This window comes from Temnothorax americanus, unplaced genomic scaffold (assembly GCF_048541705.1).
Source record: "Temnothorax americanus isolate GAGA-0224 unplaced genomic scaffold, ASM4854170v1 Scaffold7, whole genome shotgun sequence".
Lineage (NCBI taxonomy): Eukaryota > Metazoa > Arthropoda > Insecta > Hymenoptera > Formicidae > Temnothorax > Temnothorax americanus.
The window spans coordinates 1,168,195-1,191,778 of NW_027509792.1; the positions used below are offsets into that span (position 1 = coordinate 1,168,195).

General features: G+C 38.4%; 1 protein-coding gene across 7 annotated transcripts in view; it reads right to left on the minus strand.

The window, feature by feature from the left end:
• Positions 1–23,584, minus strand: part of LOC143906306 (uncharacterized) — a 219,933-nt gene that overhangs the window by 64,576 nt on the left and 131,773 nt on the right. For all 7 annotated transcript variants that reach the window (XM_077422312.1, XM_077422308.1, XM_077422310.1 and 4 more), the window contains one exon: positions 2,512–2,624. In XM_077422312.1, coding sequence (XP_077278438.1) covers positions 2,512–2,624 — 113 coding nt within the window. The remainder of the gene's footprint in view (positions 1–2,511; positions 2,625–23,584) is intronic.

Sequence of the window (23,584 nt, forward strand, 5' to 3'; positions counted from 1 at the left end):
AAACTTATACAAATCCGACTGGAAAACGTGTTAATAAAGAAATAATAAAAAGTATACTCTACAAATATTTTTGTGTGCATACGGTTTTCTTTTTTTTTTTAACTTAAGAGTATTTAAAACGTTATCAGAAATTAAAGATAATGCCTGTAACTTATGTACGTGCGTAACACAAATGTTATAAATTTCAGTTTGAGAACTACAGAGAATGGGCTTGTAAAAGTGCAATAAGAAATGTGATAATAACAAGTTCTTGCGTATTTTTTTTATTCCTCGTAGGTTCGGCACACCGGCTGTTCGCGAATGCGGCGTATGACGGATTTCTCGGGGTGACGGTAAGTCAAAGAACTCTGGTACGTCATTACACAATATTACTAGACGCGAAAGTCCAAAGGCACATATATATATAACAAAACTTTTCTCATAAGAGCGTCGTGCAATTTTTTTAAAAGGGCTTTTCAATTTTCTCGCTACCTACAGCATCTGCAACTTACACAGTACAGCTATTAAAAGGATATAAAAACGCTGTGTGATCAAATAGTAGTCATCAGTCGATTGTAAATAAAAAAAGTTATTTATAATTAAACGCGCCAGAGGAGATCTTTTAATAGTACAAATATGATAAAAATTCAACTCCTAAACTATTCATTTTGTACCTTTTGTTACGAAAATTATATTCTAAATAACATAAGAATATTCTATTTCAACTATCTTAAAAGAATCTTAACTGAGCTCTGGTCTCATCTCAAGATAACCCAGACTGGAGCTGTACAGAGAAGCATCGATTACGTTGGAGATTAGAAACCCGTCGCATCTAAAGATAAAGATCACACACAGTCCTGCCGAGGAGAATCGATATTCGCGATTTAGCCCGTTAACGCTTTCGATGGTTAAATGGCTTCGGAGAGCCGAACGGTTCGTCGTTCCCTCATTCGCTTAAAGCGCGGGCCGGTCCGCACTTAAGCTCGTATAATTTTCGCACTAACTAAGGGAAAGAAGAAATTATCCCTCCGCGCTGCTCGCACAGGTAAATTTGCACGTTCTAGCTACTCCTCCTTTTCCCGCAGCGCTCGCTATTCATGCGTTTTCCAACTTTATCCGATAGCCGTTTCCAAAATCGTCATTGGCTGCGTTCAGCGAAAAAAGCAGCTCAGTGAGCGCTCAACGATCCTTTATTACGATCGGTTTCCACAATTAGAGCCGGAGAAGAACCAAAGGCAAAAATCATATTAAATCATATTAAAGAATCACTGAGCTGCTTTTTCCACTGAACGCAGCCAACGTGGACGAGAATGTTCGAAAGCTATGCCGTTTCCAACGTTTCATCCGGATTTCGCATCACGGGAGAAGAATACGCAACACGTATACAAAAACTGACGTTACAAATTGTTTCTCCTTTTTCGTCGCGGTTCTGATTTTTCGTTGTAAATTTTACAGGAGACACGCTGGAGGTTCTGACGAACGTTTCGCCAATGTATGCTTTAATCGAGTAAGGCAACAAGGTTAACGCGTAACTCGATTTTACATGCAAAACGCGCATCAATAATTTGCGAACATACTACGAGGTTTACGCTTTAGCGAGTTAGTTAAATAGTTTGTTTCCGTTTTCACATGGCTTTTAAAGAGATACGAATAAAATTGCTCCCCCAATTCACGAGGGGATATATATATATATATATATATATAGTCGCTTCCGTTTGATTCGCAAAAATATTGTGCGGGGAAGGTTTTATTTACTCTGAGAATCTCCGAAAATGCTTCGCCCTTCGTTCCCTCGTGGAAAGAGGAAACGCGCGCGCAAGTAGTTGCGTACTCGTAAATGGTATCAGAAAACTTTACTCTTGTCGGCTCGTGCAAATTTGTCACCGGGGTGTTAAGAAGAACGCTATCTACGTAGATTGTGCCCGTGCAGTTGAGCATTCCGCGTGATAAGCCACACCACGGGGTGTAATTTACAAGAAGATGAAGTTACCGTCATGAGGGAGCCGATAGTGAACTAGGTTGTTGGCGTGTAGTTTGAGCAATAGTCTATGATAGGAGCGGTCCGAAACAGGACGTGTAGCGCACGCAGCTGGGCGACCAAGTTTACGTAGCACCATAATCTCACTTGTTCAACAGATCGCCGCTTTCGTGATTGCCTCGTGACTTCAGGCGCGTTATCGGTTCCGCGATAATATGAGATCCGACACAATTTCATCGATATCAAACATTGACGTAAAACGTATATAACAAAAAAAAAGAGGAACAAAATGTTAACCTTTTTTTCTACAGCTATTAAATTCAATATACAATTCAAAACAGTCATGTTGTCGTCAATTACAAATAATTCTACAGAAAATCCACAGAATATTTTTCATGCATCACCAGATAACAGGGATTTAGTCGGCAGAATTGTCAGCGTCGAGTAATACGCTGTACGAAATTCAAATGGAAAATACACGTCCGAAAAGCTGAGCGTTAGAAGCGTATAACATAATTTCATTTTTCATCACAAAAGCGAGCTAAATATCTTACCCGTATTGTTAACCAGATGTCCGCCCCTCACCGGCCAGCCGACAGACGTGCTTGCTTTGGACGAGAAGCTGAAGTAGGCCAGGAACTGGGACCGCGTTGTGTTCTCATTTATCCTGAAACACACGCACGTTTCGTATGTTAGCGTACAATTCGTCTGCGCACGTAACCGGACGCCGGTTTTTATGCGTCGCGACAATAAAAGAAAACGTTAGCGTGATAAATTACTACGGGTCGCGCGAGCCCGCCGTCCGCGCTTCGCTACGCGCGCCGACCTATGGCCACGATCACGGTATTTACGACGAGATCTTGGCGCGCGGCAGGCAAATTTACGGATTCTTTCAAAGTGATATACAGCAAATAACCCGCGGCGGCGGCGGCCCGATGTACTCGCGCGATTTATTGCGGCCTGTTTTTGTCATCATTCCGCATACGGCTCGTAAATCATCGATGCGCTTTTATTGACGGGGCCGCCCTTATCGGACGTGGCGCGCGGTTTCAGCCGATAGCCCGCCAATAAAAAGGGCCCCTTTCAAGCGGGCTTCAAGAAATTCGGCAGATATAAAACGAACAATTCGCGATGAATACGCGGTGACGTAGCCATTTGCCAGCCGTTATAAATCAATGATCGCTTATCTACTTGTGTTATCCGCAATCTGCAAATGACAGATTTCTTGACATGTCCTATTAGCCTGTCGAAATAATTATTATTTATGAACTATATATTATTTTTTATTTTCAGTCTTTTCCTACTTGCTTTTATTCGTTATTTTATCAGCTATTATTATCTTTTACTTTCAGACCCTTCGTACATAAAAAAAATTTCACAGATTCTCCGTTTAATTAGTCTCGATTGCATAGAAAATTTCATTATCATCAAATTAAATCTCCGAAACGACGGGGATCGCGATCGAGAGACGCGCAAACTTAGAATTAGACTGCATTTGAAATGCGTGTCAATATGTCATTGCACAAAGTGCGAACTCCTTGCTAGAAACTCGGACAAGCGAAAGTTTCGTTATCGCGAATAGCTGTAAGCTCGGAAACTTTCGCTGGAACGACGAGGGAAGTTGTATATTTTCAACGCGAGGAGTCGCGTTCTCAAAGAAGGCGCGATGTTTCGTCGAGATTGATCAGATGTCGATCGGGAACTGAGGGGATCGTTTGTCGCGCTCGAAAGCTGTTTAGAAAGCAGGCAGGGCGTAGTGTTTCGTCGAATCGCTGAGTATCGATATCCCCAACTTTGTCGCGAAGGAACTTCGCACTTTGTGAGAAACGTCGTGCATACGAATTTCTCCGCGGGTAAAGCGATGCCTATATCCTTTCGAGAAGGATTATGGAAAAACGATGTTTCTTTCATTCCTTTAGAAAACCGAAAATCCAAGATAAAAGTTTTGCAAATTTAATCGATACAAAATTATATGTCAACTCAATCATCAAATATATACTTAACAGAAGACAAATTTTGATTTAAAAAATAATTTCTTTTATATTTATTCTCATTTCCATTTTTTTTGTCTATGCATGTTCAACAAGATGTTATAACAGTTTACATTATGCCGATACTCTGAAAGAGATCTCTTACGTTTTCGACGCCCTCAAATTTCCTATTCAGGTCCAGTCTGACGAAGATCATGTCGACGAACAACTATCGCAACACCTGAGAAATCGTGTCCGTCGTCAAGCCACAGTCAATTTACTATCCCAGGACCAATCCCGCGAATACGGTCCGGAGATCGTGTCGAATGTAAGTTAGAAGTGGATGAGGAGAAGACGAGGAATGGACTTCGGTAGCGGTGGGAGGGAGGGAGGGGCGCCATCGCGGTAGAAAGCACCCCTAATTCGATTATTTAGTTAGGTCAGGTTCGCTGTAGTTGGGTTAGCGTCAGCTGGGGCCAAAGGTTATTCGAAGGCACTCGTAACTCCTAATTGTATTTACTTACAATAAATCTTCTACCTTTCGCCCCCTCATCTATCCTGTATTTGATTAGCGGCCAATCCGGCGGCTAACCTTTCGCGATGCGTTCCGAAACTTGCGACGTTTCTAGGTGCTAATAATATCAGGCGGCATTTATTACGGTAATTTTCTGATTAATTAACGCTCGAAACTGATATTGAGTTTTACCTAATTCTCCAGACATTAATTGATTTACTATTCGATAAAATATACGATTCACGATAAATTTTCATCGTTAGAAAATACCATTATGCAATAATGCATGCCATTATGCAATAATGCATGCTGTTAAGAAGCGTATGATTTATTATAATAAATATTAATATAATGAAGCACTTACAAATTCTATATACTTATAAACTTCTAATAGGTACTTATAAGACATATATTTTGGTTTAAATATTAATTTATATATACTCTGCATATTTTCTAATATATTTTCCGTGTTACAAAGCATGCACTTTAGGGTAGATTCCGTAAAATGTTATATATATCGATTGCGGGTAGAACGAGAGAATCGCCTCTCAAAGAAAGCCGAGGTTAAGCAAATCCTCGGGACGATGAAAGAAGACGGCGGCGGTAATCCCTGCGGGGTTTACAAAGATTAGAATGCAAATTTTGGAAAGCATTAGACGAAAGCGTCGGCAGCCTTCCCTGTGAGAGTAAAATCTTTTTCGGCATCTATCGAGACGTTAAACCGATTCAGTATGCCATTAAAGTAGGTTTATTCTCGTAGACGGGGACGAGTCGATATCCACGTTATGGCGAAACCGCGCGTAAATTTCTACGCAGATGCCAGCGAGAACCGTGAGATGGGACTTATAAAGTTCCATGAAGCGAGTGAGCCTTCGAGGATTTCATGAGCACAGAATCACAATTTGTTCGCGACTCGAAGAAAATTCCCATCCTACTGGAATACAGTGAAATTTTATCGTCCGCAAAAATTTTAATCGTGGGCGATAAACTTTATTACGCGTACATTATGAAATAGCTATTTTTAAAGAAATGTGTCTCATAACAAAGACTTTAAATTGCTTTTGTAACTTTCTAGTACAAAGTGTGAGATTATATTAAAGCACTGAGCGTGATAGATTAAAAATTATCAAAATTTAATTTAAGCACGTACCGCATGTTTTTAATTCAATCGTAATTTCATCATGTTTTATTGTATTATACATCAAGTTTATTTAAACGTCAGCGCATTTTTACCGAGAATCTTCTCTCTGTTATTGCAAAGATCTTGTATTTCAAAATGTCTCGCAAAGTACGAGAAGAACTTCTCAATGTTGGTATGAAGATTAAAATGCAAATCTTTACAGCTCTCAGCGTTGATTCCCGTAAATAAAGTAAAATCCGTGCTGCTTAAAAATGATATATTAAATTATTGTGACCTACTATTTTTTCTACAGGAAATATTTACAAAAAGTTTTCGCAAACGCGTGCATTTATTTTCTTATGTTTAATTAAACTTAAAATGTACTTCTGTTTGCGATATAAAAAGTTGATAACAAAACCATTGAGTCCTTAACATACAGAAAAAAATACTTTTTATACCTGAGATAAAAAGAACGAAGAACGTATAAATATAGCACACTTGAATGAGGTGAATTTATATTTTTCGCAATATTAATCTATTATCCTCAAAGCATGATATCAATCAGGAGTAGAAAAGCAGAAAAAATGGCCATTTGCACATGTACATACATTAAAACTTGTTTCTTTCGTAACTTACACTTAAGAAGTATAGCATAAACGTCTCCCTACTCTCTAAATCTGAATCAGTGAATAGTCACTGATTCACATTTAAAAAGTATAAAAAATCATGTATACCATTCAATTTTTTCAACAAAGCAAATAAAATTGTATATAATGTGCTTATATTTTCATGAGAAAAAATCGCGTTAGGTAGAGATGTCTTGATTTACGGTCCACTATAATATAGTTGAAGTTTGAAGGGTTCATGGAGAAAAATTAAAAATTTGCCTTAATTAAAAAGGATAAGAAAAAGAAATATATTTATATAAAAAAAATAAAATTATAACAAAAAATCAATTTAAAATTAATAAACAAATAATAAAAGATAAAATAAAATTTTCACGAAAAAACGCTGATTCTTTGTCTTGTGATAAAATATACAGATGCGAGGACAATCTTTTTTCTGATTGTAAGAATAAGATGGTTTGTTAGCAGTCGAAACTCAAAACTGCTCCGTTTAATTCAAAATATCCGCGCGTGTTTTGTTCTAATTCTATTGTCTTTATATAAATATGTATATTTCTTTTTATACCGTAAATTCTTTTTGATTAGAACACATTTTTAATTTTTGCTCCAAGAATGCTTCAAACTTCAGCTACAACCACGATATCAATTTTTATACCTTAGAAGTTTAGTCACGCTGTCGCGCAAACTTTTGCGAAGTATGAACAATTTTTTCGAAACCAATATTCAACGCTTTTGCAAAATTACCCGAAAAGGGCCAGCTAATAGCGAAGTTTGGCACTTATAAAGTATATTTTTCACGCTCATATAGTCGCTCGTTTAAAGAAGTTTGTGCTCGTTCATTGCAGATGCGCGCGTATTCTTATGTGAATACGCGCGCGCGCGCGCGTGTGTGTGTGTGTGTGTGTGTGGATTTGCTCAATAACAGACCAGACGCTTCTTTACTTGGAGAACAAAATTAAAGAGTCGGGCGCGCACAGGTCCGGTAAAAGGTTTGCTAGTTCGTTACTGTAACGAACTTCTTCCCACGATCTGATCCGAATTCCGATCGTGTTGGAAACCTTCGAAAATAAACTTTTCACGGGGCACCGTATTTGCACTACCCTCGAAGTCTTATATCGTCTCGTTCTTGCTGAGAAAAATATATTGCAAACAGGAAATTCGCTCAAATTCTACGTATGTAGGAAACGACAACGGTCCGTGACAATGAGAAAACACTTTTAACGACATTAAATTTTGTTCTCATCCATAAAATGTAGGTGCGAGCGAGCGGCGCGAGATAATGACCAATTGGTCATTAAGCAGAAAATGTAATGCAGAAAAATGGAATAGAAGTGACAAAGCGATAATACAACGCGGACGGACAAATGACAATAAAGTAATGTGAGGAAAATGAATTGCGGATATATATGACGCGTAGCAATTAGTGAACAAATATTAAGTATCATGGACAAGTATCATGATTAAATTCTCTCGCAACAGCAACGCACAGTGCTCGGTGAACCGTGCGCAATTCGGCCAACCTTTCGTTCATCCGCTTATTGATTTCATTTGCATTAATAATCCTTTCGCGCGCCAAACCAGCCGGTTATTATGCTTAATTTTCAAAGCTTATTATCTTGGTAATTGGCCAACTAAATTTCATTCTGTTTGGTATATGCGCGTTCTATGCGGACGCGTTGGGATTTTTGCTGCGTATAATCGCGATTTAAATAGAGCTTTCGCGCGGAAACACTTAACTCGCCTGGACTGGCCTGGAGTGTGTGCAGCTCCAAAATTTTCAGCGGTCCATCACACGATGATGCGCCGCGTGGCATTTATCACGAATTTCGATCGTCGGTATATTGCGATAGTCAAAAGTTTCGAGAAGTATACTCTGTGTAATTAAAGTATAGTTTCGTAACGCGTATCCTCGTGAACGCGAAATTAAAAGTTAATTTAATAGGTCTATATTACGAATTTTGTAAAATATCCAATGTCACGTAAAATTTAATAATTATAGCGCGCTACTATACTTATGTGATTCACTTTATGCTTCAAAGTATTGCGAGTTATAAAATATTACACGTAAAATTAAAAATGTACATAAAGATTTTATGTTTCTCGGTTAGTAATATATAGTATATGTATTATAAAACATATAAGTGTATGTACATATGTATATACGTACACTTACGCCGTACACTATAAATATATACAATTTATTAACTGTGTCTAAAATGTCTAAATCCCTTAATTTTTTCCTCAACATTTTTAAAAAATTGAATTTTCTGTTTAACTACGCCATGCATATAAGCGTCTGACTCGCGAATACCCTACAGTACCGTAACCACGTGAAATTTGCTGGTAATTGAGAGTATATACGGTTGAACGGTTCAAACAGCATGAGACTAATAATAAATATTGCATATATACGCCCTGTAGTCTCGTTCTTCATTAGCGTGAGTTAATACATTTTACGTGGCAATATTAGTAATTAAAAAAATGCAATTTCATAAATGTTTACGAAGCCAGATATCACTTGCTCAAGAGTCAAATAAAATTTAGAGACTGATATCTCTCTCTTTTTATTTTATTAATATTAATAAATCTACACACACACACACAAAATACTCGTCCTCTTTAAAGATTCAATTTGTAAGTTACATATAGTTACACGTCAGTCATCGATAATAAAAAACTAAAAACTAATCATATTTTTATTATTAACAATAGGTGATTAAGTTGTATTCCTTTGTACGTGAAAACTTTTCATTATTGATTTTCTATTAATACGATAAAACCAAATTGTTATTGAATCACTAGTCACTGTTGCCATCAATATATTATAATTCAGACTTGAAGAAATACGACAAGCGTGAAAAAGATCACTGGCTCGCCATCCTCGAAGGCGTTGCGTTTTAGAACATGACAGAACGCGCGCCCGGGTGTAAAATCAATTTTCTCGCGGGGCACGTCTTTTCCGGGATTACAAAACACTTCGACAACCGCTTGGCATGGCAAAGTAAAAGTCGCGGATCGAAAGCCGCGCCGGATGTAAAGGAAATAAACGAAGCGAGGAAGCGTGCGAGACATTCTAAGGGATGGGAGAACTGGAGAGAGAGAAAGAGAGAGAGAGAAAGAGAAAGAGAGAGAGAAAGAGAGGGAGAGAGAGAGAGAGAGAGAGAGAGAAAGAGAGAGAGAGAAAGAGAAAGAGAGAGAGAAAGAGAGGGAGAGAGAGAGAGAGAGAGAGAGAAGAAGATTGAGATCTGGCAGCTTTGTCGAAACGTTTCTTCATCCTTCGTCGAATCGTACGTATTGCCCTCGTGGCAAATGTATGTGCATAGCTTGAATGCGAGAAAGCGTAGGCACTCATCGATCTGACGTTGCAAAAGACGTATCTATAAAACGCCAAGAATGATGACGAGATCCAGAGCGGAAGACGAGCGCGCGAACACGCGCGGCGACGAGGTCGGTCGGTCGGTCGGTCGGCGAACAAGTTCTTGCATAAATGACGTATAGCTTCGCCACTTTTAGCGATTGCTTTTTCTAAACACACATTGTCGAGGACACGCTGCACTCGTTCGCCAAGATTTCTTTTCCATATATGGCTACATGGGTATGCGATCGCGTAGAGGGTGAATCAATAATTTTTATGGAAATAAGAACGTATTTCATGTCGAAAAGGATCCTCTGATATGAAAGGCATGAAGATTATATTCCGTACGGTTCTCTGCGGCTGCTTCAAGGCATGATATATTACTATGCGATATATCGATCCTTTACTTTTAATCGCGTTGCTATGAGATCTGCCATGCTTTGCTGCGTTCGAATACCACCCAAGTCAAAATCGCCAAAGAAATAACCCGTAATCGATACGGTAACAGATATTGATTTATTTAATTTCAAACAAAACATAAACATACTTATTCCTATCAACAATTAATAAAAAATACGAAGAAAATACAAAGAAAATTATTTCGTATTTTAAAGGATTTATGCTTGTAGAATCGATAAACCTCTTGCGGCAACTTGAAAAAAAAGGAAAGAAAGAAGAAAAGGGAAAAAAATGAAATAAAAGGCGATCGAAAAGCGTTCTGTAAAGCAAACGAAGAAGAAAACGGAAGATGTGTGTTCGCGTAGACGGAGCAGCGAGGTTAAAAAGGGGGCCCTGTCAGAAAGCTTCTTCGCGCTCATACGATGTAGCACTTGCAAATCCATGTTTCCCTGAAAGAATCTCACATTGCGTTTGGATAAACGTTCCCTTTGCCGCAACTATATATTTCCAGACGAATGTAAGCATCGAAGCGAGTGCGCGCGATCGAAAGAGAGATGCTTATGCGCCGTAACCTCCTTCTTGATACGTTGCCCCCTCCGCCCCCCTCCTTTCCGCCCCCACCATGTGGGGAAACGCAAATACTAAAGTATTTTCTTGAAGTTCTAGAAAATCGCTCCCCGAGTATAAACGCGACGTAACTGTCTTTGCGCGTTTGTGCAAACTTAAATACAAGCGCGAACTCACGCCGTCTTATTCTTGCATCGATGCGAATAACATTGATTGTTCGATTCAGGTTACATCATTGATGTCAACTATAATATTTAATTACAAATTAACAACGTTATGCTAATTCATGCAAAATAAAAAATATTTGAAAAATATATCTTCAGTTTTTTTATTTAATCGTTCTTAAATAATTTAATTGACGATTAAATTATTTTTAATTCTGTGTTTGAAACAAACTTGTAAGTTTGTCAATTTTCTCCATTTGGAGATCTAATTTAGTTATAGTTAAACTCTCATAAGCAATGCGGATCTTTTTGATCGTTATGATGTATCCTTACTTCGTTGTAATGTGAAGAATTATGGAATTCTTCCGTCGATATAATGTAAAGAAATGAGTGCAAAAGCGATCCGGACAAACATAAAGGACGGATTGGGAAGCGTGAAGGCACGCGAGAAATTCAGGGATAAAAAAGCGAGGGACACTGCAGCACCAAGTTTGTCGTCTGAATGTTCCTTCATTCTTTCTCAATGTTACCGTAAATCTATATCGCGGGAAAAGAATCTCGTATGCATGTGCATAACGTATCTCGCTGAGCGAACCGGAAGTACCGATGCGGTGCCAGAAACGGCGACGGGAGTTTGCATTTCGATCGCATCGAACGACGGGAAATAAAATTTTTCAACAAACGAAATTCCCTGCGCGAATATAGGTAGCGGACGTGTTATTGCCGATGCTAAAAGAAAGCAGGAGAGAGGAAGAGAGAGAAAGGAAAAGATTGCACAAAAGTCCAAGAAAATCGCGGGATCAGTTTTTCTGCGTCGAGTAAATCAGACTGCTGCTGCTTATCTCGCACGAGCCGATTTTATATCTGCAACGTAAAATGACGCCAATCTATTTCAAGTTCCAACATGCCGTGATGAAATTTAAGTAAAACATCGAGTAAAATGCTTCACGCATCGCTCACAGAAAATATAGGTAACATCCATGTGAATATAATATACAAGAAAACGATATATTTAAACGTTTAAAATTTAAAACATATAATATAATAAATGTAATACGTCCAGAACAGTTTTCCAGTCCAAGAATATAAAATAAAACAACTGTTTTTATTTTTCAATCATGCACCCTCTATCTCAGTACATTTTTTAAAACAACGAATTAATTTTTCTATACAAAGAAGTAATCTTTGAAGTGATCATTTTAAGGATAAAAGTTCAGAATTTTTAGTAGTGTATAAAAATTAATTTATTGTTTTAAAAAATATATTAAAATAAAGAATAAATTATATATCAAAAAATAAAAATAGTTTTATTTTATCACCTTTTTATACTCTTGGATAGAAAATTTTTGGACTTTACCATGTATATTCAAATATATAAAAAAAGATAAGAAAGAATCTAAACGACAACTTTTATAATTTTAATACAAATTATAGACGTATCAAGAAACTACAAGTTGAAATGGTAAAAATGTTGCTGCCTCATATATAAGCAGTACGCGTATTCAGCTGGTAGAAAAGTATTTGTCATCGCCAATATCAAATGAGGAAAAATATCGCTGGGAAAAGATACTACGAGATGTACCGTAAAGCGTTTTTCTCGTTTTATAGCCCGCGTCCTATTTCATTTTCCTGTCCACTGTACAGCGGCGTGAAAAAAGTTTGATACCTCTCCAGAGAGATCTTATTTTTCATTACTGCAAAAGTATCGATCTAAACTTCCACTCGGCACGTTTCAAAAATTGTCAGCTTAAAATGTGAAAGTTGCGACGCGCATTAACTTCACGTTGAAAAAAGGAAAAAAAACTGCGAAGGAGATACTGAGGAGATTTTTCAATTTTTCGTTAAGTGCGACAATACAAACTGAAAGGAGGATAAATAGCGTGAGCTACGTTGCGAAAAAACGAGGTATAAACGAGCATATTATTTGAATCAAAGAAGTCTGCGATTTCTTAAAATTTTATTTTCATTGAATCATATGGACTGTATTACGCAACGCGTTCACGTACGTACCATCGGCACGTATATATGCTGTAAGTATTAAGAGGGTGTAAACGCCAGCACGTACACGAGCTCTTGCATTTAAGGTATTAAAGGCGAAGAAACGACGTTCGTGAAAATTGATATCTTCCACAGATTCAAATATCTTCAAACGCTCGAGAAATTAACGATTTATTGAAATTTAGTTGAGTTGAAATTAATTATTTGTGTTTTTATTACACACGTTTCCTTATATCGCTTGCGTCACGGCAATGATAAAAATAATACATTTTTGCCGTTTTCTATAATTAGTAACTTAGCGTAGAACGGCTCTCAAATAACCGAAAATTCGAGGTTTCAATTATTTTAGTTAAATTCTCGTCGCGGTTCTATTTACATAATTTTCTAAAAAAAACTGATATCTTTTCTCAAGAAATCAGTACTAGGATATAATTTATGGTTGGAAAGTTCTATTTTAGCTCATAAAGTCAGAAAATCTGTATCTTTTCTCGCAGAAAGATACAGCGCAACATAAAATAGTTCGTGCGAAGAAACAATAAAATGTTGCAAGGACATTTGCTTGAAATATGGAAGTTAGTACTTATGCACAATGCAATTCAAGCCATGGCTGCGTTGCCAACAAACCTAGAGGATTTTATATTTCAATCCTGCTAAATAGGAAAAATAAAATTTGTCGAATGGCATAATTTTATGTAGACGTGCCGTGGATGAGTGCACTACGATTGCTGTAGAATTTATTGCCAAAGATATAAGAAAAATAACCAGGGTAATAGAAACACGAGAGAAATAAAGATAATATTTCGTGAATGAGCTTATATGTTTTAGGATAATATAAATGAAACGGAAAATATGTATTATCCTTTTCTATCGCGCGTTATATCTTCTCTCGCGATTTGATCGATGAAATTCGATATCGCGGGTTATCTTGGGAGGCATTTTTGCGCATCCAGCGCTTTACAGTTGGGATGCGTCGAATGAAACTTCACGTGGATACAAACAAGCCGCGTATTACTCATGACATAAGGTGGATGATTGCAATAGAAGATCGAAGGTCGTGGAAAGACTGTACAGTCAGAACGAGAAATTTAATTTCGATTTCGTGTTATCTGATTTCTTGTGAAATCGTTGTAGACAATGTAAAGATAGAACCTAACTCATATTCTTGGAAAAAAAATAACAATTGCAAATTCGAGAATATTGTTAAAGCAGGAGAGAGAAGTGATATTTCGAAATTTTGAGAATGCTGACGCGCGAAATAAAAGCATAATTTAGATTTGATATTTCAGCTAAATTTGCTTAGTATCGCCGTGAAACATGAATCTTTTGCAACGTGATATTTAATATTTTTAATTCTCATGTGTATATGCCTTTCTATTTTCACACAGTCGGTTATTAAATAAATGAATGAATTAATCTCTTTATTCCTGTGTTGCAACCTTTTTCATCACGATTCTGTGCGATAAAAAAAATTTTTTGCTCGTTAATGTTTGCCAGATTGGTAAGTATAGTTGTTTGTTTTTGACGTACACACACACACATACGCACGGAATACCGAAAGAATAATTCATCGTACGAGAATACAGCGTGGTCTTGCGAGTATACATACGGAAACTCAACAATAGGATTCATAGGTTCATATAAAAGCGCCGCGGGCTGCATTTCGCAAAACACGTATCCGCAATGTGAAAGAGCGGCGCTCGCATATACACAGATCATGTAGTAATATTTTCCGAAGGAGCGATAGAGCAAAAGCAATCAATAATATTCATTAATGATATTGAATGAAGATATTATATAATATGTATAATGACATTTATTACATTCTCGAAATAAAACATTTAGCATCAACGCGAATAAAAGATATTTTTGAAGAGAGAAAGATCCTCTCACATACGTTTATTAGTAAGTTTATTATAATTAATAGATTAATCTTTCATCATTCATATACTTGCAGCTTTTTAATAATCTCTCACGCGAGATTGTTAAAGCTGTAATGTGCATTTGTCTCGATTCGCTTTTATGCGCGTAATTAGTGTAATTTACTATAAAATTGCTGAATGCAATGCTCTTTTTATATTTCGGAGTTAACTATGATCAAACGAAAGGCCACGGCATGCAAACAAATAAAGTGAAATATCTGTCACAATACAGATAGAGCAGTCTGAAGCTCGTCGAGTTCATTTTTACTTGGTTTACCGCACGAATTAAAAATTTCGTTTATGCGTTGACAAACGGACTGGCCTGCGGCGCACCATGTTGATCACATTTCATGATAATGCAGTGTGCCATGGAATATATGTAAAGAATATTATACAGCGTTGTGAGGAGAAACGCGCACGATAATTCTACACGAAATATTTATTCTCGTTGTACCTTTATCCCTATAAAATTGAAAATAATACGAATCTCGCTTTTGCCAATTTGCAGATTTAAATGCAAAAAACTCAATTGCGGAGATATGTTCCGCGGCAGAGGATTCTCGGGAAAGAAAAAAAAATAAATCTGCGTTTCATCGTGCACTTCGTTCCAATTAACCTTAACCATATTAATTAATATCACAGAGGATCGTACAGTTTGGTAACGAATCTACAACCGCCGAAGGCAGCCGCCGATAAGCGGCGAATCCGCCAAATTTCCGATGCACTTGCTGAAAGGCTCTCCGGCACCGTGCCTTCGCACATGCACAACGTAATTACTCGCGAAACCGCAGCCGCGCGATAACGCCTGGGTATCGCCCGTTGGCGTCTTTCCCGCACCTCCATTAAAGGTCGTGCTATTGTCCATCGCGGAAATCGACTCCGTAAGTGGGCCATCCTGCATGGCGAGAAAGCTCGAAACGGTTGACAGGGTGTCGATAACCTCCGTATCGAAGGAAATGGAAAGGGGTCGACAATTGGACTCGTAGAATCTCGATAATATCGCCCTTTCGGTGGCGGGGCATTGATCGAGAACGAGATGGTGCCAGGGTCGCCGCGCCGGGAGAGGCGAACGAGCTAAGTTGGATGCATTCTCCACGGACATCCCAGTTTTCCCATCGTAACGCCAATCCTCGCCTTCCTCACCCGCGAGCCGTAGCAACTGACATCTCGATTCTCGAGAGCGTCACTCGAACGTGATTGTATTAAGCCGACGTGACGGATTTTCCTCAAATTCCGGTGGGCCGTTCACGGGCCGCCTCCGTGATTTACCCCGAGATTTCGCGCCGGGAATTCGCATATCACGAAGAAAAATGCAAATTAATTAAGGTCGGCGTCAGCAGGCTCGCTCGTGCCTACCGCTCTGGTCGTATCGTAATATAGGACGACCACAACACAGGCACACAAAAAAAGAAAAGTTGTCTGAACAGAATACTCCCATCTTTATGTATTTTGACGCGTTGAACACGAATCCGTCGTCAGATTAATCCCAGCACGCATGGGTTTCGAGTAAATCACGAAAACTTAGGTGATTACAGTGAGGAGCAGGGTGAACGCTTCCATCAAGATATGAAAGAAATTGAAAGGGCAGATGGGATGTTAATATGATGGCGGACTATACTGTTGGTTGTTGAAAAGAGTAACTGAACGCGACAGTAGTTTGAAAAGAGTCAGAAACCCACTGCACAGGTCGTTCGAGAATAAAAGAGTACGTTACTGTTACAAACATAAACTATAGTAAACAGAACAATAGCTTAAAGTATACATTTCTTCATTCAAGATAACGGAATTATTTCAACTGATCAGACTGGGGCTTGAATCATCTCCTGCGTTTTTTCAAAATACTCAAATTGGAGGGGGTCAGGCAGCTCAACCAATGCCAGATTCGTGTTCAGCGCGTCAAAATACGTGAGGATAAGGCTTGATCCGGTCCAAATAAATTTTTTCCTTCATTGCTGATGTCCCTTAATCGGTTTTTTCACGATTTTTAGTCATTTTTTCGTGATTTACTCGAAACCTATGCGTGCTGGGATTAATCTGACGACGGATTCGTGTTCAACGCGTCAAAATACATAAAGATAACCTAGTGGAGTATTCTGTTCAGACATCAACTTTTCTTTTTTTGTGTGACTGTGTAATTTTTGATGGCCCGCGTCATCGGGGTGAAATTCACCGCCGAAGGAAACGACGGCGCTCCGCTCTGAATTAAATGAGCCGCATACTCTCATTTTACAGTTCCTAAGCGAATGTTTTATTTGATAATAAGCGATATGAGCAGAAACCGGCTTTGTCAATTTAACCTTTGAATTAAAACTTTAATTTAATTAAAATACGCTTTCAACGCGCAACGCTTGGATTTTTTTTCCATACAGTTATAATATAGTATTTTTTTCCAATAAATTTTATATTTTTATTTAAAATATATATAGGTAACGCAAAAAGATTTTTTTTTAATAAAGATTTAATTAGTAAAAAGCTCTATGTGTGCATATGTGTGCGCGCGTAACACGAGATCATATATATATTTCGGTTTTTATTACATATATCTATATTATGTATCACCACCGTATTTGCTATTGTATAAAAATATCTAACATTTCGAAAACGCGTTTTTCCAATTTAACTAATGTAACTAAATATATATTCGGCAGATTCGGTCTGCGTATTTAACTTACAAACAAATTACTAAAAAAATGTTTATTGTATCCATAACAATAAAACGATAAATAGTTACCTTTGAAATGTTTAAATCCGATTTAAAAATACTGCTTAAATTTTTTTTTAAAAATCTGTTTAAATTTGGACGAATTCAATGGGATTACAAATATACTGTGTCTTAAAGAGGTGGGAATGGATTTAGGTATTTCCTAATATACTCTGAGAATTGAGTTATATTTGATTAGGATAAACCTATATGTGATTATATCCGTTAATACGTAAAATAAATTGAATTTATTGAAATAATTTATCCGCTATAATACGTATTTATCGTGTCACAGATAAAAATGCTTGATCACACGATCGTCTAAATTATAATAATCTGTTCAGAGAGATTATTAAATATAAATGTATGTATATATATTTAAATAATCGGTTATATGTAAGATAATCTCTTATATACGATTTGAACGTGAAAACATATAAAGGAACGCGATGTCTCTCTTCCCCTTTCTATTTTTCAATTTTTTTATTTTTTCATATCAATAGTATTTAATTATAATTACAATTTGTTTTACATTCAATGTCGACTACTAAATTTATTAGTGTATTAAATATCAAATAACAGTTTTAAAAGAATTGGTCATTTATTTTAATGCAATTATAATAATTAGTGCGATGCGGATTAAACGAAAGTAAGTCTTATACATATTTCATGAAGAATATGCGGTCTAGAGATTACTTCGGCAAACGACGAATCTAAAAAATTGTGTAAAACGATACTCTCGCAGGCGAAACGAGTTGGAAATGAGTAGATCTGCGATAAATGCATATGTGAATGCTCTTCTCGAGTGAAATGTATCTAAGATATGAAAGCTGATTACCACCTTTGGAATTATAATTTACCGTCCTCTCAAGCTGCCTGCAACCGCCAAGTTAATTTCTCGTAAACCTACGGACCCGCAGGTCTCGAATTTCAAGAGTGGAACATCAAAGGCTGCCTTTTGGGAAGAAAAAGCTAATTTTCGTTTTAAGAATCTTGCTTTGCTCGTTTGCCGTCCCATAAACATATTTACCATTGCAAAGTCTTTCGGCTTATAATCAAAGTCTTTTTGATTATAAGCAGCGACATATTTATCACCGAAAAAAATTCAGAGCTACCGGTAATAACAATTCTAAGATTTTACAAACGTCAGTCTTCAGTGCAGATGCCTCCGATCTGTACTTCTACAGACTCGACAGATATGATTTTACACAAGATCGTTGTGCTGATATTACATTGCTCTACCTCGGTTCATCTAGGGAGACTATGCTAATGCTCGCCGATTAAATCACGCCACAGGACACGGGAATCCCTAAGTGCGAGCGCCGAGGTAAGTTCTAAAAGGTAAATCTTCCAAGCTAGACGTGCGAAGTAAATCTCAAAAGAGGACCGCGCGCATTGCGGTCGGGGGGGTAAGTACCGTGCTTTAAGTAGGACTTTGTATTCCACGCTTCTTTCATCCACACTTTGTCCTCGTACCAGAAACGCGAGTCTTCCCCAACCGCGTCTTACACTTTCAGCATCCGTCGTGCTACCACCCTCCCTCCCGAGTTGCGGCCGCTGTCCCGAAATGCGTCCTTTCTCCGCGTGTGTGTTTTGTTGAAGTGAAATACGCGCGTCGCTTTGTGAGATACGCGCTTTTACGAGTGGTACCCCGTCATCGTCGGATATTTTCCACTGACTACGAATTTCGGTCGTCCTGCTCGCGTTTCATGTTTAACGGGCCGTACATACGTGACACCGAGCACGCTGTTAGACATTTGTATCATATCGATCACGCGTCGCATTTACTCAACGAACCATATTGTATAAATGATACATATTCCGTTGGATATTCCATTACTGCTGTGTTATTTTTTTTAATTGGCGAACAAATTCAGATATTTTTTTTCGTTACCGGAAATATCAACGAGAGCTCGTCCAATGTACATCCTCATCTTGATACTAAATATGGTAGTTAGAGAATAATAATGCAATAGCGAGCGGATGTTCTACGCGTATATACGTATATGTACTTTATCGACAGCGATGGATATTTACGTTTCGTGTGTGTTTGCACATTTTTATATTTTATGTGCAGTTCACCATCCCGGAGATGACTTTTTTCTACCTGATATTTATTTATACAGCTCTACACTCGCGTTTTGTATTTACCCTCGCACTTTACATTTCCGTGTGCAAGCGCTGCCAGTAATCATAAATCTCAAGCAAATCCTCGTCGTCTACACGTTGTCCTCTTACAAGGAACATCGCTCCCTTCTGTCGCGTCTCATATCTCCCTCGCGTTATATGTAGTATTCCCGTATGTATATACACGCTGCACGGTATTTCCACGGCGTTTGCTTTTTCACGCCACGTTGACGTAAGATTGTCCGAGAGAAAACGCGTGTATTCTTCCGCAATACAATACTCCTATCGCGAAACGCACCGCCTCCGCAGTCCGCAATTTGTCGTTTTCGGCCTTGTCTGCCAAACGTGCCTTTCATTTCTTTCGATGCCATTCTCGGCGTCATCGGTGACGGGATGTATATTGCGGTCTTTTGTATTTATGAAGCGTCGGCGATACGGAACACAACCGCTATACTTAAGTAGCTTCTTGTATTCCGTTCTTCAACCATCCGCATTTCATTCAACCGCGGAAGCTATTCTCCCTCAGCATGCACGATGACTATCTTTTGACCGCATTGTGTCTTGGTTATACGAATATGGGTATAATCCTGTTTACCTTATAAGCAAGATATCGCGATTGCGTCATCTTGTATTTTTCGTTTAATCTAATATAGAAATATTATTTATACAGTTTATACTTCAATAATACATTCTTCAGGCCGTAACATTTTGCTAACTTTAATTTTAATTAAGTAAATAACTGAAAAACGTATCTGTCATTTTATCTTCTTCGTCTTTCCTTCAATATATAAACTTTGTTGGGACGCGCGTGAATGTGTATGAAAGATATTTTTGTCATTTTCTTTTACCTCGAGACAAAGTAAAATAAGCAACGTTGGAAAACTCAAATTTTTCAAGAGACATTTTTTCTACGAGAACATCGGTCTGATAAAATTTGATATCTAATTACTCTTATTAGAAACAATATTAAACAGAAAAAATACGGCATATTTGAAAATAATAATTTGTAAACATTGCTGACAGAATTACGGAAAATCTTAAATAAAATATTACATTTACTTATTTACTTGGACCAATCATATTTTTGTATCGCCATGATAAATATTCGCCCGAAGGAGATTTGTTACCAGTGAATGGATAAATAACGTACGTGGGATTCAACGGGAGTAAACCGTCAGTTTTTTTTAATATGTAAAAAATCAGTTTTTATTTATCTAACAACGAAGCATCCGGTATTCGGCCATATGTGTATCTAACGTTGCGTATTTTATCTGTGCGTGAGTTTGCCGTGACGATATTTTTCAAGTAATTATTTATTCCGATTTTACAAGAAAAAATATCTACGTCAATGTTCGAAATCGAAAACTAATAAAATACCAATTTCCAGCAATATAATAATTACAATTATTACAAACTAAATGTATTACATATAATTAATACATAAATTATATTTTGTTAGAAATATATAAATATAAAGAGGAATATTTCCTTAAAAGAAACGCCTCGCAGTTACCACTATTTCGCAGTTAAAAATTATGTTTCCTCTACACGCACCGTCGACTTTTAAACATTTGTCTCTTGCGTGAGGTCGGGACTAACAACACTCTTCGGCTGCGATGCGATCGCCTTAAATAAAGTATTTACTGTAAATTGCATTGCTATAAATGTCAAGCCGAGGTGGTACGGTGTAGCGCGCGGATATCGATTTTTAAGTGGCCCCTTACATCTTGTATGTACTCCTTTCTATCCACACTTTGTCATCTCTTGCAAAACAGCTTCCCTCCGCTTCCCTCCAACCCCTTTTTCCAACTCCTATTTCTCTCTCTCTCTCTCTCTCTCTCTCTCTCTCTCTCTCTCTCTCTCTCTCTTTCTCTCTCGCAGTCTGGTACACCAGAGCAACGCGTAAGTACTCGTGTGTACCAAAGGCTATCCTCTTCTTCGTGTTTTGCTTCGCTCAAGCGAAGTAAGATAAGACGCTCGGCTAGGAGGTAGAGGGAGAAAAGTGTACTGCGCGACTTAAGTCTAGTGCTTTCGCGAAGATCGCGCGCACTTCTCTTTTTCTCTTTCTCGGGAGCCACTCTCAAGTCACAGGACTAGACTCCTCCAGGCGACGTCAACTACCCGTTGCCGCGAACGATGATGCCGGATTGCCCCTCGCAAAAAAAATGGAGGAAAATATCCGCTGCCGTACCGAGAAAAATGGTGTCGGCGCCGCGCGGTGCCGGCAGGATACGCAGCGACGGCGTGATCGGACGGCTAGTGATTTGTCGCGATAACGATAACAGCGTGCTCCACCCAACGTCTATCAACGTCTGCGACGAAAGGGCTGATAACTCGAATCTCGGAGACGGAAACCTCGCAGACGGAGAGGATATTGAGGGCGACAATTCTCTCGGCGAAATTATTCCTCTCCCGCGATAAGGGCAATATATGTGCCTGTCCCGATTTGAAATTATCGTAATAGTTTGTTCGATTCCTGATGTTTTCCGGATAGCGATAAGATCGTTACGAAGAGGTATAATTATTTCTCGTTCGAAGTACACGAACTGCATCGATGTGAAAGCATAAACTAACTTCAATTATGTAAAATATGTATTTGATTATATTGCGGTGGATATACACCCGCCGGTCTTGGCATATAAATTGTCAGCATCAGATATAATATGGATCGATCCTTAAACCATGCGGACGCGCGAAACATAAAATCGCGACTGGAATCTAACGTGGCGCGTTTTTACGTGACTGGACGCTCGAACCGATCGCCGGGCAGAAAGGAGACATGTCCATTTGTCCGCTCCGACGAGTGGTATAACGTGTTTACATTGTTTCCAGTACGCATAAAGCGCACATCGTTAGTTAACAATGCGGCTGAACAGAGTTGGGAATGGCTTTGACGCCGAGCGGGCGCGAAAAGCCTCGGACTCGTCCAATGGAACTGGGCTCTAATGCACGGGTCAGTGCAGAGAACAATAAATCGGTTGCTTTCAAATCGACGAATCGATGCACACACTCGTCACCGGGCGCGAATCGACGCTCGGACGTTACGATATCGCGAGCGCGATAGTCGCCATAATAAAGCACGAGTAAAATGCGAGTGATAAAGCCCGCGAGTAGAATGAGTGGCGAGCGAGAAAAACGGGCCCGTTAATATTATCGCGGGAATAGAAACAAGTAGCGGACACAACAAAGTGGAATCGTTCCCCATTGATGTCCGCATCAATTATCGCGAGCTCTTTATACGTGGCTGCAATCGCGATGCGTTTTTTCAAGCGCGTGTTTCCCTTATCTTTTCTTTGATGTAATTATTGTATATCATCGTTTTGTCGTCGTTATTCCATAAAAATCCACAACTGTTAAAGACTAGCCTTTTCTTTGTTTGTTTTATTGGCATGTGTTTCTTATATAGCGCTGTTTTAATTTAAAAAATAAAGTTATTTTATGTTACAAAATAATTACCATGATGCATAGTATTCGAAAACACTACAGAAATCTGCTTTCTTATTGTTGTAACGATGCATCCTGCAGGGTTTTCTCGCGCGACGCTCACAATGGTGCGTCCTGGAAATAATTATGCCATTGCCATTGTGTGTTGCCGCACTAAAAAGTAACGAGTGCGCGGTCAAGTTTGGGCTATTCTTCCTCAAGGGAAATCGCACTTATATAGGATACGTAAGACGCAGTCACATATTTATTCAAGACGCAAGTTTGCGGCTGCTGGCTGTAGCGAGAAGCTTAAGTGTTTACAGGGTGCTAGGAACTCGCGTAAAGTCGTAATCACCAGACCGTATCCCAGGTTCGCCCGGTGGCGGTGTCTTGGAGAACAGTGCGGTTTCGCTCTGGGACTGAAAACGGATTTCCGACGGTTTCGGACCGCCTAAGTCCAAGTTACCGGGAGCGGATCCGGCTCGCTTCTTAACGCGACAACGCGACGATAATACCAATTAATATGTCTGTTTGCTATTGTACAAGGTGAATGTCATGGAATCTTGTGTCGGCAAATGTGCGAGTTCTAAACCGAAAATGAAATCCATATTTATTTGAGTTCTAATCGTTTTAAAATTATCGTATCTTTTGCACAGTTTTAGAAACACTTTAAAAAGAAGCTAAAGAGACTTATGCTTGTGTGTATGTATGCGCATGTGTCTTTTTTGTAATTAGAATATATCT